General features: G+C 39.5%; 1 protein-coding gene and 1 non-coding gene across 2 annotated transcripts; one reads left to right on the top strand and one right to left on the bottom strand.

Annotated features, from left to right (window-relative positions):
- Positions 1-5,817: 5,817 nt before the first annotated feature.
- Positions 5,818-16,873, top strand: LOC133059178 (placental prolactin-related protein 3-like). Its single transcript, XM_061146204.1, has 5 exons — positions 5,818-5,992; positions 11,658-11,839; positions 14,009-14,116; positions 15,873-16,052; positions 16,682-16,873. The coding sequence occupies exons 1-5, from the start codon at positions 5,818-5,820 to the stop codon at positions 16,871-16,873; spliced, it is 837 nt and encodes a 278-aa protein (XP_061002187.1).
- On the bottom strand, positions 9,410-9,518 carry LOC133060008 (U6 spliceosomal RNA). Its single transcript, XR_009693678.1, has one exon. It is a non-coding gene; the product is annotated as a U6 spliceosomal RNA (small nuclear RNA).
- Positions 16,874-18,544: the final 1,671 nt, after the last annotated feature.

The raw sequence follows: 18,544 nt of genomic DNA, 5'->3' as shown, positions 1-18,544 counted from the left end.
AGAGGGTGAAACGGTTAGGTGGCATCACCGACTCAATGGACATGAGTTTGGGCAGACTCTGGGAGTTGGTGATGGACAGGGAGGCCTGGTGTGCTGCAGTTCATGGGGTCGCAAAGAGTCAGACTCTACTGAGCGACTGAACTGAACTGAACACAAGTAGGTGTTTACAGACAGTTGAGTAGAGTTTCCTATTCTATACAGTAGGTTCTTATTAGTTATCTATCTTATATATATTAGTGTGTACATGTCAATCCCAATGTCACAATTCATCCCTCCCTTCTTCCCCTGGAACCATAAGATAATTTTCTACATTGTGAGTCTCTTCCTGTTTGTAAATAAGTTCATTTGTATCATTTTTTAATATTCCACATATAAGTGATATCATATGCATTTGTCTTTGTCTGACTTACTTCACTTGGTATGACAATATCAAGGTCCATCCATATTGCTTCTGATAGCATTATTTTGTTCCTTCTTATGGCTGAGTAACATTACGTTCCATATCTGCACTACATCTTCTTTGCTCATCTCTGTTGATGGACATTTAGGTTGCTTCCATGTTCTGGCTATTGTAAACGGTGATGCAATGAACACCGCTATGCTTAGTAACTTAATCATGCCCGACACTTTGCGACCCCATGGATTATAGCCTGCCAGGCACCTCTGTCCATGGGGGTAGTCCCAGTGGACAATAATAGGCAAGAAGATTGGAGTGGATTGCCATCCCCTCCTCCAGGGGATCTTCCCCACCCAGGGATCGAACCCAGGTCTCCCACCCTGCAGGCAGATTCTTTACCATCTGAGCCACCAGGGAAGCCCTGATGAAGCAAGGAACACTGAGGTGCCTGTATCTTTACAATGTATGATTCTCTCTTGGTATACATCCAGGGGAATGCAGCTTTTTAAAAGATACAGATAAAAAACTGCCCAGGAAATGGCATATAGGACAGAGTCAACGGAAATTTGAAACATGGAACTTTGGTTTCTTCTTCCCAGGGTGTCATGGGCAGCTTTGTGTTCCCATCACCTATATGCCAAGCAGTGAGCACTTGCAGTGACGGGAGCTCACTCCAGGCTCCGTGTCCAGAGTTTTTACTGGGGCTCCATTGCCAAGGAATGACTGAGGCTCCATACAGCTGATCTCAGGCTCAAACCTCTCTAGAGGTGCAGCTGATACTGCATGACTAAAACCCTCATCATGATTCACATCATTCTTGTGGCCCAAAGTTTCTACTCTACATCACACTGTTGACATCTTATCAGGCTGGCCCAAGACCCTCACATAAATAATAGCATTTTTCTCAGTGTCAGCCTTTGACAATTTTAATCACTCTTTATCAGATGAATCAACCTAAGGGTTTAGAGAGGAGCTCCTGGGAAACAAGGGCAAAGCCCAGAGTTCCCTTTGGATGAGGATGAATCCTTCACTATACGGCCCAGTGGCTGGTTTTGCTTGACAAGGCTCCCTTGTTGTAACTTCACAATAAGAAAATGTGAAGTGACAAACATTTGTCAAGCATTTATCTTCTTCTCGTCTTTCTCTGAAAAAAAATTATTTTTTGCATTATCTTCATTAATTCTTATGCAACACCATGAGGTAGACACTAGTTTGAATGGCATTACGGAGAGAAGTGAAATAAGGCTTGCCTAAAGGTTCGGGGCTAGTGACGGTAGAGTGGGAGTATGTAAAAGGGCTGGCTACATGACTCCAAGGTTCATACTTAAGCCACTTGTTTGAAAGATACCAATAATTCTTTTCTAAGCCTTTTAATTTTTTTGGTTGCATTGCTGAGGGGATATTTTTTAGCAATTCATTTTTTTGGTTGCGAGGCTGAGCATCTATTTGTCCAGTGATAACTACTTAATTATAAATCCTTTTGCTTAAGTGATATTTAAGCATCAAAAAAGTCTCCATTTTGCCTTTCTCAGTAGACACTTGAAAGTTTTTTTTTTTTTTTCCTATGTAGACACCAACATATTTAAATCAAATGTCAGGCATAGTGACTAGCAAGCAGTATTGTTTGAGACAGAATTGGCAAATAAAACTGCAAGATATTTAAAGTATATAACATGAGAATTTGATAGATGTATATATTATTTTTTTAATTTACTTTTAATTTCTTTAAAATGCGTTGTGCAGTGCTGTCAATCAGGCTGAAGTGCACATATACCCCTCCCTCTTGAGTCCCCCACTTGCACCCAGTCCCGCTTCTCCGGGTGGTCACGCAGCACGGGGTGAGCTTCCTGTATCATACAGCATCTTTCCACCAGCTGTCTGTTAACATTTTACAGATGGTAATGTACTGTGTTTCAATGCGACTCTCTCAACTCAACTTACCCTGTCCTCCCATGTTGTGTCCACAAACATGTTCTCTGTCTGTGTCTCTCTTCCTGCCCTGAAAATAGGTTAACCAGTGCCACTTTTCTGGATTCCATATATACATTAACATACAATATTTAGTTTTCTCTTTGTGACTTACTTCACTCTACATAACAGGCTGTAGATTCATCCACCTCAGCTCAAGTGACCCAAATTCGCTTCTCTGTGAGGCAAATTAAAATTCCCATGTATAGATGTACCACAACTTTATCCATTCCTCTCTCAATACACATCTAGGTTGCTTCTATGTATGTCCTGGCTATAGTAAACACTTTTGCAATGAATTTTGGGGTACATGTGTCTGTTTGAATTATGATTTTCTCAGGGTATATGCCCAATAGTAGAATTTCTAAATCATATGGTAGTTTTGTTAGGACTTCCCTGATGGCTCAGCAGCTAAGGAATCTGCCTGCAATGCAGGAGACACAGGAGATGGTTCAATCCCTGGGTCGGGAAGTGTCTCTGGAGGAGAAAATGGCAACCCACTACAGTATACTTGCCATTTCCATCTACCCCTCTGCCATAGTGCTGACCCTCATTTACACATATATTAGAAAAGACTTTCCCTTTCTATTAACTTAAGTAACATAGCTATCATCTGACATGTTTACCTTTTATTTTTTGAAGGAACACAGGTAAGTTCCACTCTCTTAGACATCACCAATTATACAACACAATTTTATCAGTTATTGCCATCATGCTACACATTAGATCCTCAGACCTTATAATTTTTGTATGTTAAAATGTATAAACTTTTACAATTTGTTCCTATTTCCTCCACTCTAAAGCCCTGGTAATCACTTTCCTTCGCCATTTTAATTTCCACCTTTTTTTTTTTTTTTTGTTGTTGTTGTTTTTTAAGATTTATTCCTATTGAGATCATACAGTATCTGTCTTTCTCTAACTTATTTCACTTAGCATAAGGCCCTCCAATTTCATCCATGCTACCACATATGGAAGAATTTCTGTCTTTTTTAATGGCTAAATAAAATTCATAGATATATAAATAAACATCACATTGTTTTAATCTCTTCACCTTCTGAGAGATACTTAGATTGTTCCTATAATACATTGTTTCTAGGCTACTGTGATGGAGAAGGAAATGGCAACCCACTCCAGTACTCTTGCCTGGAAAATACATGGACGGAGGAGCCTGGTAGGCTGAAGTTCATGGGGTCATTAAAAGTCGGACATGACATCACTTCACTTTTCACTTTCATGCATCAGAGAAGGAAATGGCAACCCACTCTAGTGTTCTTGCCTGGAGAATCCCAGGGACTGGGGAGCCTGGTGGTCTGCCGTCTATGGGGTTGCACAGAGTCGGACACGACTGAAGCTACTTAGCAGCAGCAGCAGGCTACTGTCAATATTGATGCAGTGAATATGGGAGTACACATTTCTCTTTGAGATAATTATTTCATTTCCTTTGAATATATATTCAGAAATGAATATATATCCAGAAGTGTGAAATTTCATGAGAAACTTCCTGAAGGTATTCCATGGGAGTTGCACCAATATACATTCCTACCAATAACCATTAAGATATCCATTGTCTACACATCCTCATCACACTTATTTCTTACATTTTGGTAAAAGCCATTTAAACAGGAGTGAGATGGCATGTGTTGTACATCTGATTTCCACTTCCCTCATAGTGATGTTGAGCATCTTGTCATATACTTCTTGGGCATTTCGTATGTCTTATTTGGGGGGAAAATTGTCTATTCTCTAAAAAATAGCATGCATTTTGTATACTGTATTTGAATATATAAAACTCAGGTACATACCCATACACCAAAAGAAATTATAGAAATAAGAATAATTCCATTTATAACTGCATCAAAAAATTAAAATACTTAGAAATAAATTTAAGCAAGGTGTTGAAAGATCTATGTATGAAAATATTCAAGACACTCACGAAAGAAATGTAAAACACACAAAAGAAAACATGTTTCATATTTATTGACTGGCACGAAAACAGACACATAGATCAACAGAGTGGAAAGACAAAGCCAGAAAGAACCGCACACCCATATATTGTTGGTTAGCTTATGAAAAAGGATCGAAGAATATCCAGTGGGAAAAGGAGAAGGTTTTCAAAAATGGCACTGGGCAAACTGGATAGTGCTATGAAAAATTGAAGCTGTGCCCCTGCCTTTTAGCATACACAGAAATCAACTGAAAAGGGATTAAAAAGATGATCATAAGACTTGAAGCGATTAAACTGCTAGAAGAAAACATTGAGGTAATCTTCTTGCCATCAACCTTTGCAATGAGTTTTTGGGTTTCACACTAAAAGAAAAGCAACAACTGCAGAAACAAACATGTGGGACCACAACAAACTCCAAAGATAGGAACATCAACAAAATCAAATGGCAATTTACACATTGACAGAAAATATTTCCAAACCATATATTTCATAGGGCTTAATATCCAAAAATACCTGAGACATACAACTCAAGGGCAAAAACACCAAATAATCCAAATTTTTAATGGAGCATAAGAAAAGTAAGAGTTTCAATAAATCTGAAGATTAGACTGTAGATGAGAGACACAAGGTTTTCCTGCTAGAACAACAAAAGCCTGTGCCTTCCTAACATTACTTTCTTCATCTCCACTCACTTGTTTGACAATTATAGTTCACACTGTACTTTCTTCAGTCAATAGAAATCACCCCACAGTGAGTTATAATATGTACTAAGAACAGACTCACAGGGGAAAAAACAACAAAACTAATATTTGCATACTTACTAATGAGGCATATCAAACGGAAGGTAATTTCCAGAGTTTACCCCTCCATTGTTTTCTATATTTCAATCAAAAATGAGCCACCTAGTAAGGATATTGAGTTAAGAGACCTCACTAATTTATTGATAGAATATCGGTTTCCCATGGGAGCATTAATGGATTATAATTTGGGGGTAATTTATTACTAGTGTTGAAACTGGAGTCCTTTTGATTCTCTACTGCATCGGGTTAATAATTTATTATAAATATTAATAGCAACATAGAGACACATACTACTAAAGTTATAGTGAATAGAGAAAGACATAGAATATGGTAGGCAAGAAGTGAAAGTATGGGAAGTCAGCAATGGTGGTAAAGTAAAGGGCAGTATTGCCTTGAGAGGAAGGAAGGTTCTCAAGGTTTCTTGAAATACCAAGAATGAGCCAGATGTGAAGAATTAGCTTAATTTGTAAACCAGAAACTCTACCAGAAGAAATTTAAGTTCCTAAAAATATTATGATGCTAAAACCCACAATTTAGACAGAGAATAGGGTAGGGTAGGGTATATAGACATTCAAAACTCATCATTGTTTTCTGCATCATGCACTCAAGGACCACCCTCACTGAAGTCTTTCTCTATAGTTCAACCTACAGGTACCAGCATGGAGAAAGAGATAGCTCTACCCCACAGGCGGTTGAACCCTACTTTTATGGCCTCATGGCTTTCCTTAAGAAGCATTCAATGCAGCAGATTTCCTCCATTCCATCCCATCCAGCTGACTCCCCACAGTAAACAGGAGTCGTCACCCTGGGATCATTCTGCAGTCCCCATGGCTTCAGCTCCCAGCTTCCGTGGACACCAGTGGATTTACAACCCTGTCCTAGGTATGAAAGGCTGCAGCATGTCTTGTCTATGTGGTTCTCACTCCATTCAGACGGTCACAGGTTAGTTCGTTCACTCCCCAACAGCGTCAAATGACTCCCTCATTCCAGTGGACGGCCATAGAGACGGGGATCTCTTCCCTGCACTTCAGCTCCCTCAGCCCCAGGTGCAGGTTGGTCCCACGTGCTCTCCTCCTTCTTTCCCCTTCCTCCTTGTCCCTTCTTTCCTTTCTCCAACCGAGTTCTGTGTGGATCCGGATATTCCTTCTCAGTAGTCATGGAGTCCTGCCAGTATTCACCTGGTCTTCTGTGAGAACTGCTGTGTCTTTAGACGTTCTTGATGCATCGGTGGAGAGAGGTGTACCCCACTTCCAACTACCCAATCGTCATCTTGTCAACCCCCACTTGTGTATGTATTAGAAATGAGTTTCCCTTTCTATTAAGTAACATTGCAATCACCACACCTGTTTAACTTTTGCTTCTTGAGGAGAACACCGGTAAGTTCCACTCTCTTCACTTGAGTCGGTCATTCTGTCGTGTGCGACTGTTTGTGACACCATGGACTGCGGCACACCAGGTTTCCCTGTCTATTTGAGACACCCAGAGCTTACTCAAACTCATGTCCATTGAGTTGGTATGCCAGTTGATGATGTCCACTCTCTGAGAGATTATTTTTTTGAGATTCCTTATAATTGAGATCATATTGTGTTATTCTTTCTCTGGCTTAGTTCATGTAATGTAATTCCCTCCAGCTTCTTCCATGTTGCAATAATTGGAAGGATTTCTTTCTTTCACTAATGGCTATATAATATTTACCTATATATGTCACATCACATTGTTTTAATCCATTCACCTGGTGAAAGATACCTAGGTTGTTCCTATACCAAGGCTACTGTGAATAATGCTGCAATGAACATGGGAATACAGATCTCTCGAGACAATGATTTAATTTCCTTTGACTATATATCCAGAAGTGGGATAATGTATCACATAACTGTATTTTTCCATGGGAGTTGTACCGGTATACATCCCTACCGACAGTGCATAAGCACTCCTCTTTCTCCACATCCTCAACAAGATTTGTCATTTGTTACATTTTTGGTACTAGCCATTCAAATAGGTATGAGCTGATATCTTTGTACTTTTGATCTGCATTACCTTTGTTTACTAGCGATGCTGAGCATCTTGTCACATACCTCTTGACCATCTATATGTCTTATTTGTGGAAAAATGTCTATTCTTTAAAGATGTAGCATACATTAAGTTTACTATATTCCAATATACAAAACTTTGTTGTCTACCTATATATCCACAAGGAACTATCAGAAATTTGAATAAAGAAAACAAGCCCATTTCTATTGCATCACAAAAAGAAAACACTTAGAAATAAACTTAAGCAAGGTGTTAAAAGATTTTACAGAAAACCTTTAAGACATTGATCTGGTGAAGGAATTGGCAACTCACTCCAGTATTCTTGCCTAGAAAATCCCATGGACGGAGGAGGCTAGTGTCCATGGTCGCATAGAGTCACAAAGATCACAAAGAGTCGGGCATGACTGCGCGACTTCCCTTCCCTAAGACACTGGTAAGAGTAATTTAAAAAGAGCTAAAGATATGTAAAATTAGGTTGTCTATTCAATGTGATTCTTGAAGTAGGATTTGTATTACTATAAACTTCCCTCTTAGAACTGCTCTTGTTGCATAATATAGGTTTTAGATCATCATGTTTTCATTGTTCTCTGTTTCTAGGAATGTTTTGATTTCCCTTATTTCTTTGGTAATCTGTTTATTATTTAGAAATGTGCTGCTGAATCTCCTTGTGTTTTTGTTCTTTAAAGTTGTTTTTTTTTCTGTCATCTATATCTAGTCTCATAGTGTTGTTGTCAGAGAAAATGCTTGATATAATTTCAATTTCCTTAAATTTACTGTGGTTTGATTTGCACCCAAGAAGAGGAAAATGTTGCATGTGCACTTGAGAAGAAAGTGTACTCTGCATTTGGATGGAATGTGGTGAAAATATCAATTAGGTCTGCCTGCTCTAATATTTCCTTTTAGGCTTATTTTCCTTATTAATTTTCTGTTTTATTGATCTGCCCATTGGTACAGGTGCGGTGTTAACATGCCCTACCTTTATTGTGTTATTGGCGAGGGTGGGCTGACTTGGGAGAATGGCATTGAAAGATGTGTATTATCACATGTGACACAAATCGCCAGTCCAGGTTCGATGAATGATCCAGGGTGCTCGGGGCTGGTGCACTGGGATGATCCAGAAGTATGGGATGGGGAGAGAGGTGGGAAGACATTTCAGGATCAGGAACACATGTATACCCATGGCAGATTCCCATCAATATATGGCAAAATCAAAACAATATTGTAAAGTAATTAGCCTCCAATTAAAATTAACAAGATAAAATAAAATAGTAATACCAACAGAAAAACGCATAGCACTCAAGTTACAGTAGATTGAGAAAGAGAAAACTTATGAGGCAGGAAGTGAAACAACAGAAAATTAGCAATAGTATCAAATGAAGGGGCAGTATTGAAAAGAAGCGGCAGAAGGAAAGCATAGTTCTGTAATTTTTTGGAGACAACGCGGAAAAGCCAGATGGGAGCCAACCAGCTTAAGCTGTATTCTAGAAACCTCACCAGAAGGAAAATGAAGTTCATAAAAATATGCTGATGCTCAACGCCAAAATCAAGACAGTAAGCGAATAGGGTAGGGTATATGTAGATGCTGAGAACTACTCAGATTTAGACATGGAAGCAAATACACTAATGAGCATCAGAAAAATGAAAGCTCAAATGGGTCTGAAAAGTACATTGTAAAGAGACTTGGTAGTCTGATCAAAAAAATAAGAGAATCAAATTAGACACCAAAATAGAAAGACTTGTGCACATGATAGAACCAGAGAATGCTCAGGAGAGAAAGTTTCAGACCTAGTGGACCAGCGAACAGAAGCCTCCAGCATCAGGAACAGAAACCCTGGGCAGGACTCATGACTGTGGGCTTCTGGGAACGGCCTCAGTTTCAAAGTTTGGGTGCTATACTGCCTAAAGGCGAACGCAGACAAGGATTATAGCTTGCTGTGACACTGAATCACAGACAATAGTGTTTGTTAGCTTACTTTTCTCATTCAACTATAAAGTTAATGAATCACTAACCAATGATAATTGACACCATCAGTTTGCAGTCAGATCCCCTTTAGTCATAGAATGGACATCTGAACCTGTTATATGATCCCCAATAACAGTTTTAATAATTAGATTTATTGATGTTTAATTGAAGGCTAATTGCTTTACAATACTGTACTGCTTTCAGCCAAACATCAGCATGAATCAGCCATAGTTTTACCTATGTCCCCTCGCTCTTGAACCTCCTTCCCACCTTCCTTCCCATCGCAGCCCTTGAAGCTGTTAGAGAAAAATATGGAAGGCTTGACAAATTTGTGTGTCATCCTTGGGCAGGGGCCATGCTAATCTTCTCAATATTATTCCAATTTTTTAACATATGTGCTACCAAAGCAAACACAGAAATAACACTTTAACAGAAAAAAAATCATATAGTTAGTCATCTATCAACAAATGATCAATTACATTAGGAATTAGGGTATTCTGTTATATTTACTGCCACTTATAAAATTGAACTGTATAAGGTCCAAAGTTCCATGTAGGAATTAAGCATCTATTTATTCATAACATATGTATACATGCACAGAATATATACACACAAATACGTCTATGTTATACAAGCTATTATTCTCCTTGCCTGTCACAATAAGCTCTTTAGTTGATGAGGGAGATAGTCCCAAATTTCTCCAACTTATATGTCTTCTTTTTGAGAACCACTTCTTTGATTTTCATCACCTAATTTTAAATAACCATTTTATTCTTAGATACCATGCCCCTTTAAAGTAAGTAAGAGCAGAGAAAACCTAGTAAATGCTGATATCTTATCCTTCATTAAATTACCACTCTTCTGGTAAACTGGAAAAATAATTATGTTCAGATCTCATTGCTGCTTAGTCACTTCAGTTGTGTCCGACTCTGTGCGACCCCATCCCTGAGATTCCCCAGGCACGAACACTGGAGTGGGTTGCCATTTCCTTCAGATCTCATTAGGAGGATAAAATTCCTGTTTTATCAGTTCTCCTTCAGATCTCATTAGGAGGATAAAATTCCTGTTTTATCAGTTCTCTTGTCAAAACTCAATTCTTGCTAACTTCAGTCTTAAATTCTGCTTACTTACAAAGGACGGACAGGAAAAAAAAAATATTAAAATCACACTTGCAAGAATCTATAATTTTATGCTTCCATTGGCTAAAAGTAGAGCCAGAAATAATTTCTGAAATATTGCAATACATCATGGAAGCCTGAAGGTCTAGTTCTCCTATCAAAGAGGAGATGTTTGGAGATGGTTCAAAAACTAAGCCCCATGGGTTGTCAGGATATGCTCCCAACCAGACAGATGAATTTTCTCGTTAAAACGTCAAAGCCAGGAAAGGCAGACCTTGTTCGCAGAGCCAGTGACGGGGTCCTGGGTGCTGACCAGGTAATATTCTTGGATTACCATGTGGAGATTTACCTGCCATTGTCTCAAAGAAACAAATGCAATGAGAAGATTAAAGGTGCATAAAGGTAGAAGAGCTGTCAAGGTGCCTAGAATCAAGGATAGCCAGGAAAACCACACCCCATACTGATAATTGTCAGACTTTAACGATGAGTGTTTTATAGATAGAGCAGAACAAGTGGATAAAACCAGTGTTCTAGGGTCACACCTGCTTTGCAGTCAAAGACAAAATATTTTTCGCTTTAGGCAGAATCATCACAGCTCCTGATGTGGTCCTGGTTACACACACATAGACCGGGAGCCCACAGGCATGTGTGATGTGACATCAAGAAGTGAACAGATGACTGTATTGGTGCCCAGTCACCTCCATCTGTTAATAATGGGACTTGGGGAAAATTATTTGCCCTCTCCAAGTCATTGCATCTTCATTAACATAACTTGATGATCATAGTGACGATGAAGGCTATCTCACCAGGTTACTGTGAAACACAACTTTTAAGATGTTTTAAAGCTTTGGGGAAAGTATCAAAGACATGCATGGGGTTACAAAGCTGAGTTCGCAGATCTAAGGTACAGTACCTTTTTCTCTTACTATTCTCTCTGTTCTCAATAGTAGCAATCAGTCAGTCATGTGTTTACTCTTACCCCAGCATGATGGTAAACCACACAGATCAACTGGACACTTCTTGTCATTTCAGTGTCTAAAATTCAAGCACTAGTCAGTGTAGAGTGAAAAAATTACAAACTCCTAGATGGCCTCGCTGCTCAGAGTTGCAGAGTCCCAACATTAAACTGTCTTAAAAGAATGGCCTAAACACTCTGGCTCAGAATTAAGTTCCAAATGTTTGCAGAGCGCAGAAGTACTTCAGGGAGCAATACACAAATGTAAGGAGTAACCTACTTCTCCAACTATCTATCTGTGCAAATATCATCATCCATCTAAATTCACACAGAAGGCACTCCTTCTTCCCCACCCCAGCACTACAGCTCCAATTCCTGCTCAGAGCAACAGGGAAAGAAAACGCTTCCCTCCACAGGATGGATTTGATAACCTCAGATGACTAGATCTTCTGCAAATGGCTCAATTTTTTATTTTAGCAGGGTCTTGCCTGCTCCTGCTGCTGGTCATGTCAAATCTGCTCCTGTGCCAAGGCAATGTATGCCCATCCTGCGGTCCTGATGTGTTTGGCGTCCCCCTGAAGTTCCTTAGAAAAACGTTTAGCCGTACCTCCAGGCTGTCCCACGACATGCATAACCTTTCCACAATAATGTTCAATGAGTTTGTAAGTACTGTGGTGGTGGTGGTTTAGTTGCTAAGTCGTGTCCGAGTCTTGCGACCCCATGGACTGTAGCCTGCCAGGCTCCCAGAAGGGACCTTAGTGTAAGTGACTGGGCCATACCATCCTTTAAACAAGAGAGCTGCACCAGCCAAAGTTCAAATAACACACTCTCTAGGTTAAAGATGCTGTCAGCTCATAAGATGTAGAAATAGAAGAAAGGACCAGTGTTGTGAAATCTGAAAGATTCCTAAGAAGTGCAATAACTTTTTCAGTTTCCTTTCATTCATTTTCTTTCTTTAAATTTCCAAAATAAATGATTTTGTATTTGTCAGCTAGGAATGCCATAAAAGAATACAATAGACTCAGTGGAATAAACACGAGAAATTTATTTCATCCCAGTTCTGGGAGCTAGAAGTCCCAGATCAGGGCATCAGAAGGTGAGGCTCTGCTAACTCTTTCTTCCCAGGATGGCTTCTCCATGCGTCCTCACACAGGGTAGGGAGTGGGGTAGACACACAGAGGAAAGGACACACAGACACAGAGACAGAAGAGTGTTTCTCTGGTGTTTCGCTTCATGGAGACACTAAACCTATTGGATGAGTGTTGCACCCTAAGAGCTCATTTAACCTTAACAGGCTTTGCTGGTGGCTCAGGTGGTAAAAAGACATGGGTTCTATCCCTGGCTCTGTAAGATTCCCTGGAGAAGGGAACAGCAAGCCACTCCAGTATTCTTGCCTGAGAAATCCCATGGACAGAGGAGTCTGGTGGGCTATAGACCATGGCGTGCCAAAAAGTCGGAACCCTTTTCAAAACACAGTACTTTAGCAGTTCGGGCTCTAAGACATGAATTTGAAGAACACACATTCAGTCCATAATACTACCTGGCATAAAGTAGTTTTAGATGGGACTGGGGAAAAGGAGCATGTTGACTTTCTGGTCCTTTAGTGTCTCTCTGGGTTTTCTTCTCCAGGCTCAGAGTAAATAGCCAATAAGTGAGAACTGCTCTGCAGTGAACTGGGTGGATGGAAGATGTTAAACAAAGCTGAATCCCGGTCACAAAAACGAATACTGGTAGTTTTTTTAATGCTACATATTATTGTTTTAAGATTTGCAGTGAATAGGTTTCGAGCTACAATAGAAGGGGAGTTTACAATTGGAAACAATTATTCTCTTTCTGGTGAAGGTATTTAAAAGCTGTATGTTAATTCTTTTAGGTCAATCAAGGAGCACACAGTAGAGCAGACAGCTAATAAAAGGCGGTGCTAAAGGTTTCTATTAAATTCATTTAGTTCTTTTTAAACAATAGTTTTGGTTTTATCCTCCATTTTTGACTATCCATTCTTTTCCAACTCTTCCTAGTAATCTCTTTAAATGTTCATAACTTCTGCTAAATATTAGTTTTTCTCTATCAATATGCTAGCTAGATTTCTCTACTCTTATTATTCTCAGTCCATTGTTTAGTATTTCCTATAACTTTATGCTATATTTTTCTGATGTACAACTTTGTCACCATAAACAACATTGTATTCTGTACCTGGGATGAACACTACGCTTTTTGGTGAGCGGGTTCAGAGATAAGTCAGAGTCATTACTGTATTACTCCTTATAAGGGAATATATTGGCTCCTACCCACAGTAAGCTTGAGATTAAATATAGGTGCATGCATGCATTCTAAGTCACATCTAAGAGTTGGACCCGACTCTTTGCAACCGTACTGACTGTAGCCCAACAGGCTCCTCTGTCCATAGGATTTGCCAGGTGAGAGTCCAGGAGTGTGGTGCTGTACCCTCTTGCAAGGGATGCTCCTCACCTAGGAATCAAACCTGAGTCTTCTTATATCTCCTGCATTGGCAGGAATGTTGTTTACCACTACTGTCACCTGGGAAGCACCAAGTATTGGTACAAAAGTACTATATTTGGTTCAATTACTAAAAAATTTTTAAGAAAAGATAGTGATCAAATACAGAAGGGAAAAGTTTGGACTTAGAAAAGTTAGATGTAAAATCATCTTTGTAGAGACAATATATAGAAAACGTAGGAAAAGAATGACTTTCAAATTTTTTGATGCCCCCCGTTAAAAAATTACACAAATAAGAAGCATGTTAATGTTCTGGTAACGGGTCCATCTACTGAATGCCCAACAACCCTAACTAATTGCCTGATCACTTTCAGGATGAAAAGTATTCCCAGAGTAAACCTGAGTATATCAATGCCACCAATGACTGCCACACAAATCCCCTCCATGCGCCTGAAGAAAGAGAAAAAGCCCAACAGATGAACGTGAGTCTTTCACCTGGGTTTTTCACTGATTCAAATGAGACAGTATGTAGCTTAACAGGCTTCAGATTATTAGAGGTAATGGTAACTGTACATGCAGAAAACAGTGGAGGAATTGTAAGCAGTTGAAGAGAAATTATATTATGTAGTTGATGAAACATGAGCGAAATCAAAGGATGACTAAAGAGTTGTAGTAGCAAAACAAATAACAAATTTACAAATTGTCCATGTAGACATGTTTAGTTCAAGCAATGCATTAGACACAGGATTACAGCTGTTATTCTGTACAAAAACAAGAAATGAGTGGGAACTTCCAGGTTTAAAACATAAGATTGCAAGATTCATGAATGTGTAAGAAACACACCCCAGGTTTGAGTACTCCCTGTTACTAGTGACTTGTACCTGGGAGTCCTATACTGCACCCCCAAGCCAGTGCAACTGCCTTTCAATGCTCTCCTGATTCTGCTTCTATTTCTCTGATACCTCCTTCATTCGTCATTCTCAATGACTCCTCTGTCACCTTTTTTTTTTTAGTTTGTAAGTTTCCCCCACAATGGCCTATAAAATATTGCTTTGCTTCTCATGGCCACAACAATTGGCTCTGTTCTGAGGACAACACAGTTTATATATCAAGCCTCAATCATTTCTGGCAGCTCCAAATTGTCACCATTATAATCTCTCCTTTCTGATTTCCTGCATTGTCCTTCATCCTAACATTATTTAAAATATTTTGACATGCATCCCGCCTTAAAATTCTATCTTTTCTCTCTACAACTTTCTTAATGATATCAGCATTCTTTTCCTCTGTTAAGCTCATTAATAATGAGGATGATCAAGTAAAGGAAAAGGCCAAAGAGCAGGAGGAGGAGGGATTTTTCAATAAGCTTGAATTTAAAGTTTATTGAGAGTTACTACATGGCCATATATTTTACTAAGCACTTTATGTGCATTACTATATTTAATCCTACTCAGTTCTCTGTTCTTTTCCACTAAAACAGTTCATGGTTGTAAACAAATCAAGCATATTAACTAGAGATATTCAGACCCCAGGATTTTCATGCTGAATTCTAATACTAGTAGTGAACTTGGGGGGAAAACCCTCCATTTTAAATCCCAATGATGCTGTTACTAAAGACAACGCTGGGCCATTTTCTGCCCGGACACGTGTCAACAAGACAGACTCTTCAGATACCAGCATGGGGGCTGGTGTTGGGATCAACTGAGGAAAGAAAGCCTGTTTAGGAATGCCATGTCTTCTTGTCTCTTTGTTGTAATATCATAAAACAAATTACCAATCGAAAATCAATATGAATGACTCATCTGATTAATTAATACGAAAGAATCACTGGGTGACAATGATGTGGGCACAGGTAGATTGCCTCTTTCCTGGGTCAGGTACTGCAGGCACACACTGACTTGTCATAAAACACTTAGATTTCTCTCACACAAATATAAATCATCAAAGAAGTCACTGAGTGGTTGGTAGAATTTCAGAGGAAAAAGAAAATTCATGTTATAAATTAGAACTCATCAGAAGAATTAATTCCTAAAATAACCCAGATTTTTAATAATTCAGTGAAGTGTGAACTAAGAGCTTACCTTTTATAATTTTGCAACTTTTACTACCTTCAAAAATCTGTGCATACACATAGGAATAACCAAACGTCTTTTCGGTCATCTGCTCTGAGCAAAGATCACATGTTACCCAAACCACTGAATTATGATTATTTTAATGTGACTGTTTCTTATGTTTGCTTAGAATGAAGACCTTACTAAGTGGATACTCATGTTACAGTACCTCTGGATTGCTCCTTTGTTTGATCTAGCCCATGAGCTGCGGATTGAGAAAGACCTCACAGATACTATCATATCAAGTGCCTTAGAGAATACTAAAAAATCATACCAACTTCAAGCAATCTTAGAGAGGCGATTCAGAGAGGTGAGCATCCTGCAGAGGGCTTTCTTGCTTTGTTCATGAATGAAAGAGTTGACCTCTGTAATGCATAAGGAGTTTTGAAATATCTCATTTTGTCAGAAAAAGATTCATGAATTCTATATGCTAGACTGCTACTACATAAAGCGGGAGCCTAGTCATTCATAGTGATAGATTCTATTGTAAAGGATTCAGAATTTCACTGCAATTATTGACATGTGCAGCCTTTCCTGTATTGCACACGATTCCACCAAAAGCTTGCCTCTTCCTGGGCACAGATGGTTGAAATATTTTAAGAGTAAGAGAACTAGAGAACAGAATTTCCAAGCTCAGCATTTTCCTCAAAGTATCCCAGGACATCTGCTATTGAAGTTCCACTTGTCTTCTTTCTCTGTTCTCCTCAAATCAAAGGATGAGAGTGGGAAGGAAGAAAAGAGAAAGTTAAAACTAAACTTGAGTTATGTTTCTACTTTTTAGATTCCTAATTGTATTCTCATAGGCTAGCTCCAAAATGCATATCTAGAGAGTTTTATATTCGTATGTCTTCCCCAAATCTTAATTTGAGAATTACAAGGGACAAAGATAAGGAAATTCTAATAAAACACATAAGAAGTCATTATCTTTTGGGTATTCAGATGATTCTTCCAATCTGGCGGAACTTTTCTGTGGATCACATGTACTGGTCAGGATACCAATCCCTGTTGTCCAGCGATGAAGATGTACGTCATTCTACACTTTATAACCTGTTCATGTGCCGGAGAAGGGATTCACGTAAGGTTGACATGTACAGCAAGATCCTGGCGTGCCGAATCAGCGACGAGTGCTAAATCACATCCATCCCATCCAGCTCTGAGATGGTGCTAATGATCTATACCTTAGCAAGCTTCTTTGAAATTTACAACTTTTTCATGCATGCTCTGTGAAATGGGTCTCCTCTTAAAAAAATAAACACAGACTCTGTAGAGATGTCAAAATCTAAGAGGGTAGTTTGTTAAAGTTTCTATTTTCATTTAATCAAAAATCAAAAGAAAATCCACCCGTACATTTTAGAGAATGAAGCTCCTTTTAAAATTAGTCACAAATAGCAGAAGCTGGCATTACAAAGACCATTAAGAGATAACGTAAGAATCACAGAAAACTATTCTGGGTCAAGTTATTATTATCAAAGTATTAGACAATTGTTCATGGTTCTGGTCATGCTACCAAGAAGACTGAATCCTCAGGATTCTTTATGAAAGCCAGCCATGAACGGTCAGCCCACTGTCACAGTGTTACACCAGACAGGATCACTGCTTCGAACCTTTGTACAAATAGCATGAGGTTTACGGAACTGTCTGAAGATTGTTAGGATGCTGTCTTAGTCCTTCTGCATTGCTATAAAAATATCACAGAATTATAAAACAGTGGAAATGGATTTCTACAGTGTGGTCATGCAGGGTCCTTTCTGGTCACACACTTCTTATTGTATCCTCACACGGGGGAAGGGCTCAGGAGCTCTGTGTGTCTCTTATACATAAAAGAACTCATCTCATTGAAGTGGCTCCATACTTATAACTCCATCACCTCACAAAGGCACCCTCTATGGATACTATAACCATGGGAATCAGGATTTCATCATGTGAAATTTCTGGGGGACACAAAGTTGAGACCATAGGGATACAAACGTGAACTGGTTCCATCCTCCTCCAGTGGCTGTCTTCACCCACACCCCACTGCATCCTCATTTTCTGCATCACCTTGCAAGCATTCCATATATTCTATCACTCTGGGTTTCACAAGGCCAGATCAGTCAAGTGTCAACTCCATCTCATATTCAGCCTATTCAATGTTTCCCTCTCCCCTGCTGAGGCCCAGGAGACCTACCAGGAAGCTTCAATGTGTCCATTTCTGCAAGGTTCCTTCTCTTTCCCTCTCTGGATCTTCATTCCTTGGGCCATGTTGGAACAGGGTAGATGGTAATGAGGTGGGAAAGTTCTGACATCACTGACTTACATGGTGCTCTTGTAGCCTTCTCTTGGTCCAGACGGGCTGATCTGAAATTCCCCCTGACTGACAAGTGTTTCTCTTGTGGGTGATCCTTGTTATTATCCCGGACTTTCACAAGTTGGGGATCCCCAATGCCATAGTTTCCTTTTTAATCAGGGGAAATGTTCTGGTCCCCACGGCTCACCACCCGCAGTCGTCAGCACAGCCTCTCTGTCTCCCTCACTCTGCAAGCACCATCTGGAGAAGATTCAGTAGCCCATAGTCAGCTGCCTACTAGCTGACCCACAGGAAACCCATGTATCATAAACACTCTGAACAACTGAATGCAGAAATACTGGTGTGCATCTGTCCCCACCTGGGGCCTCAGGACAATTGTCCAACTGGTCATATAGATACCGTGTAGGTCAGAAAGCTGGATTTAAAAACACATATCTGAGAAGTGAGATACCATTCTCTCTTCCTTTTAGAGTAACAATCCTAGGCAGTAATTATTTGGCCTTACAAACATGCCC

This window comes from Dama dama, chromosome 7 (assembly GCF_033118175.1).
Source record: "Dama dama isolate Ldn47 chromosome 7, ASM3311817v1, whole genome shotgun sequence".
In the NCBI taxonomy this organism is placed as follows: Eukaryota; Metazoa; Chordata; class Mammalia; order Artiodactyla; family Cervidae; genus Dama; species Dama dama.
The sequence above is the reverse complement of the archived record's forward strand: the minus strand, read 5'-3'. Positions and strand labels throughout refer to the sequence as shown.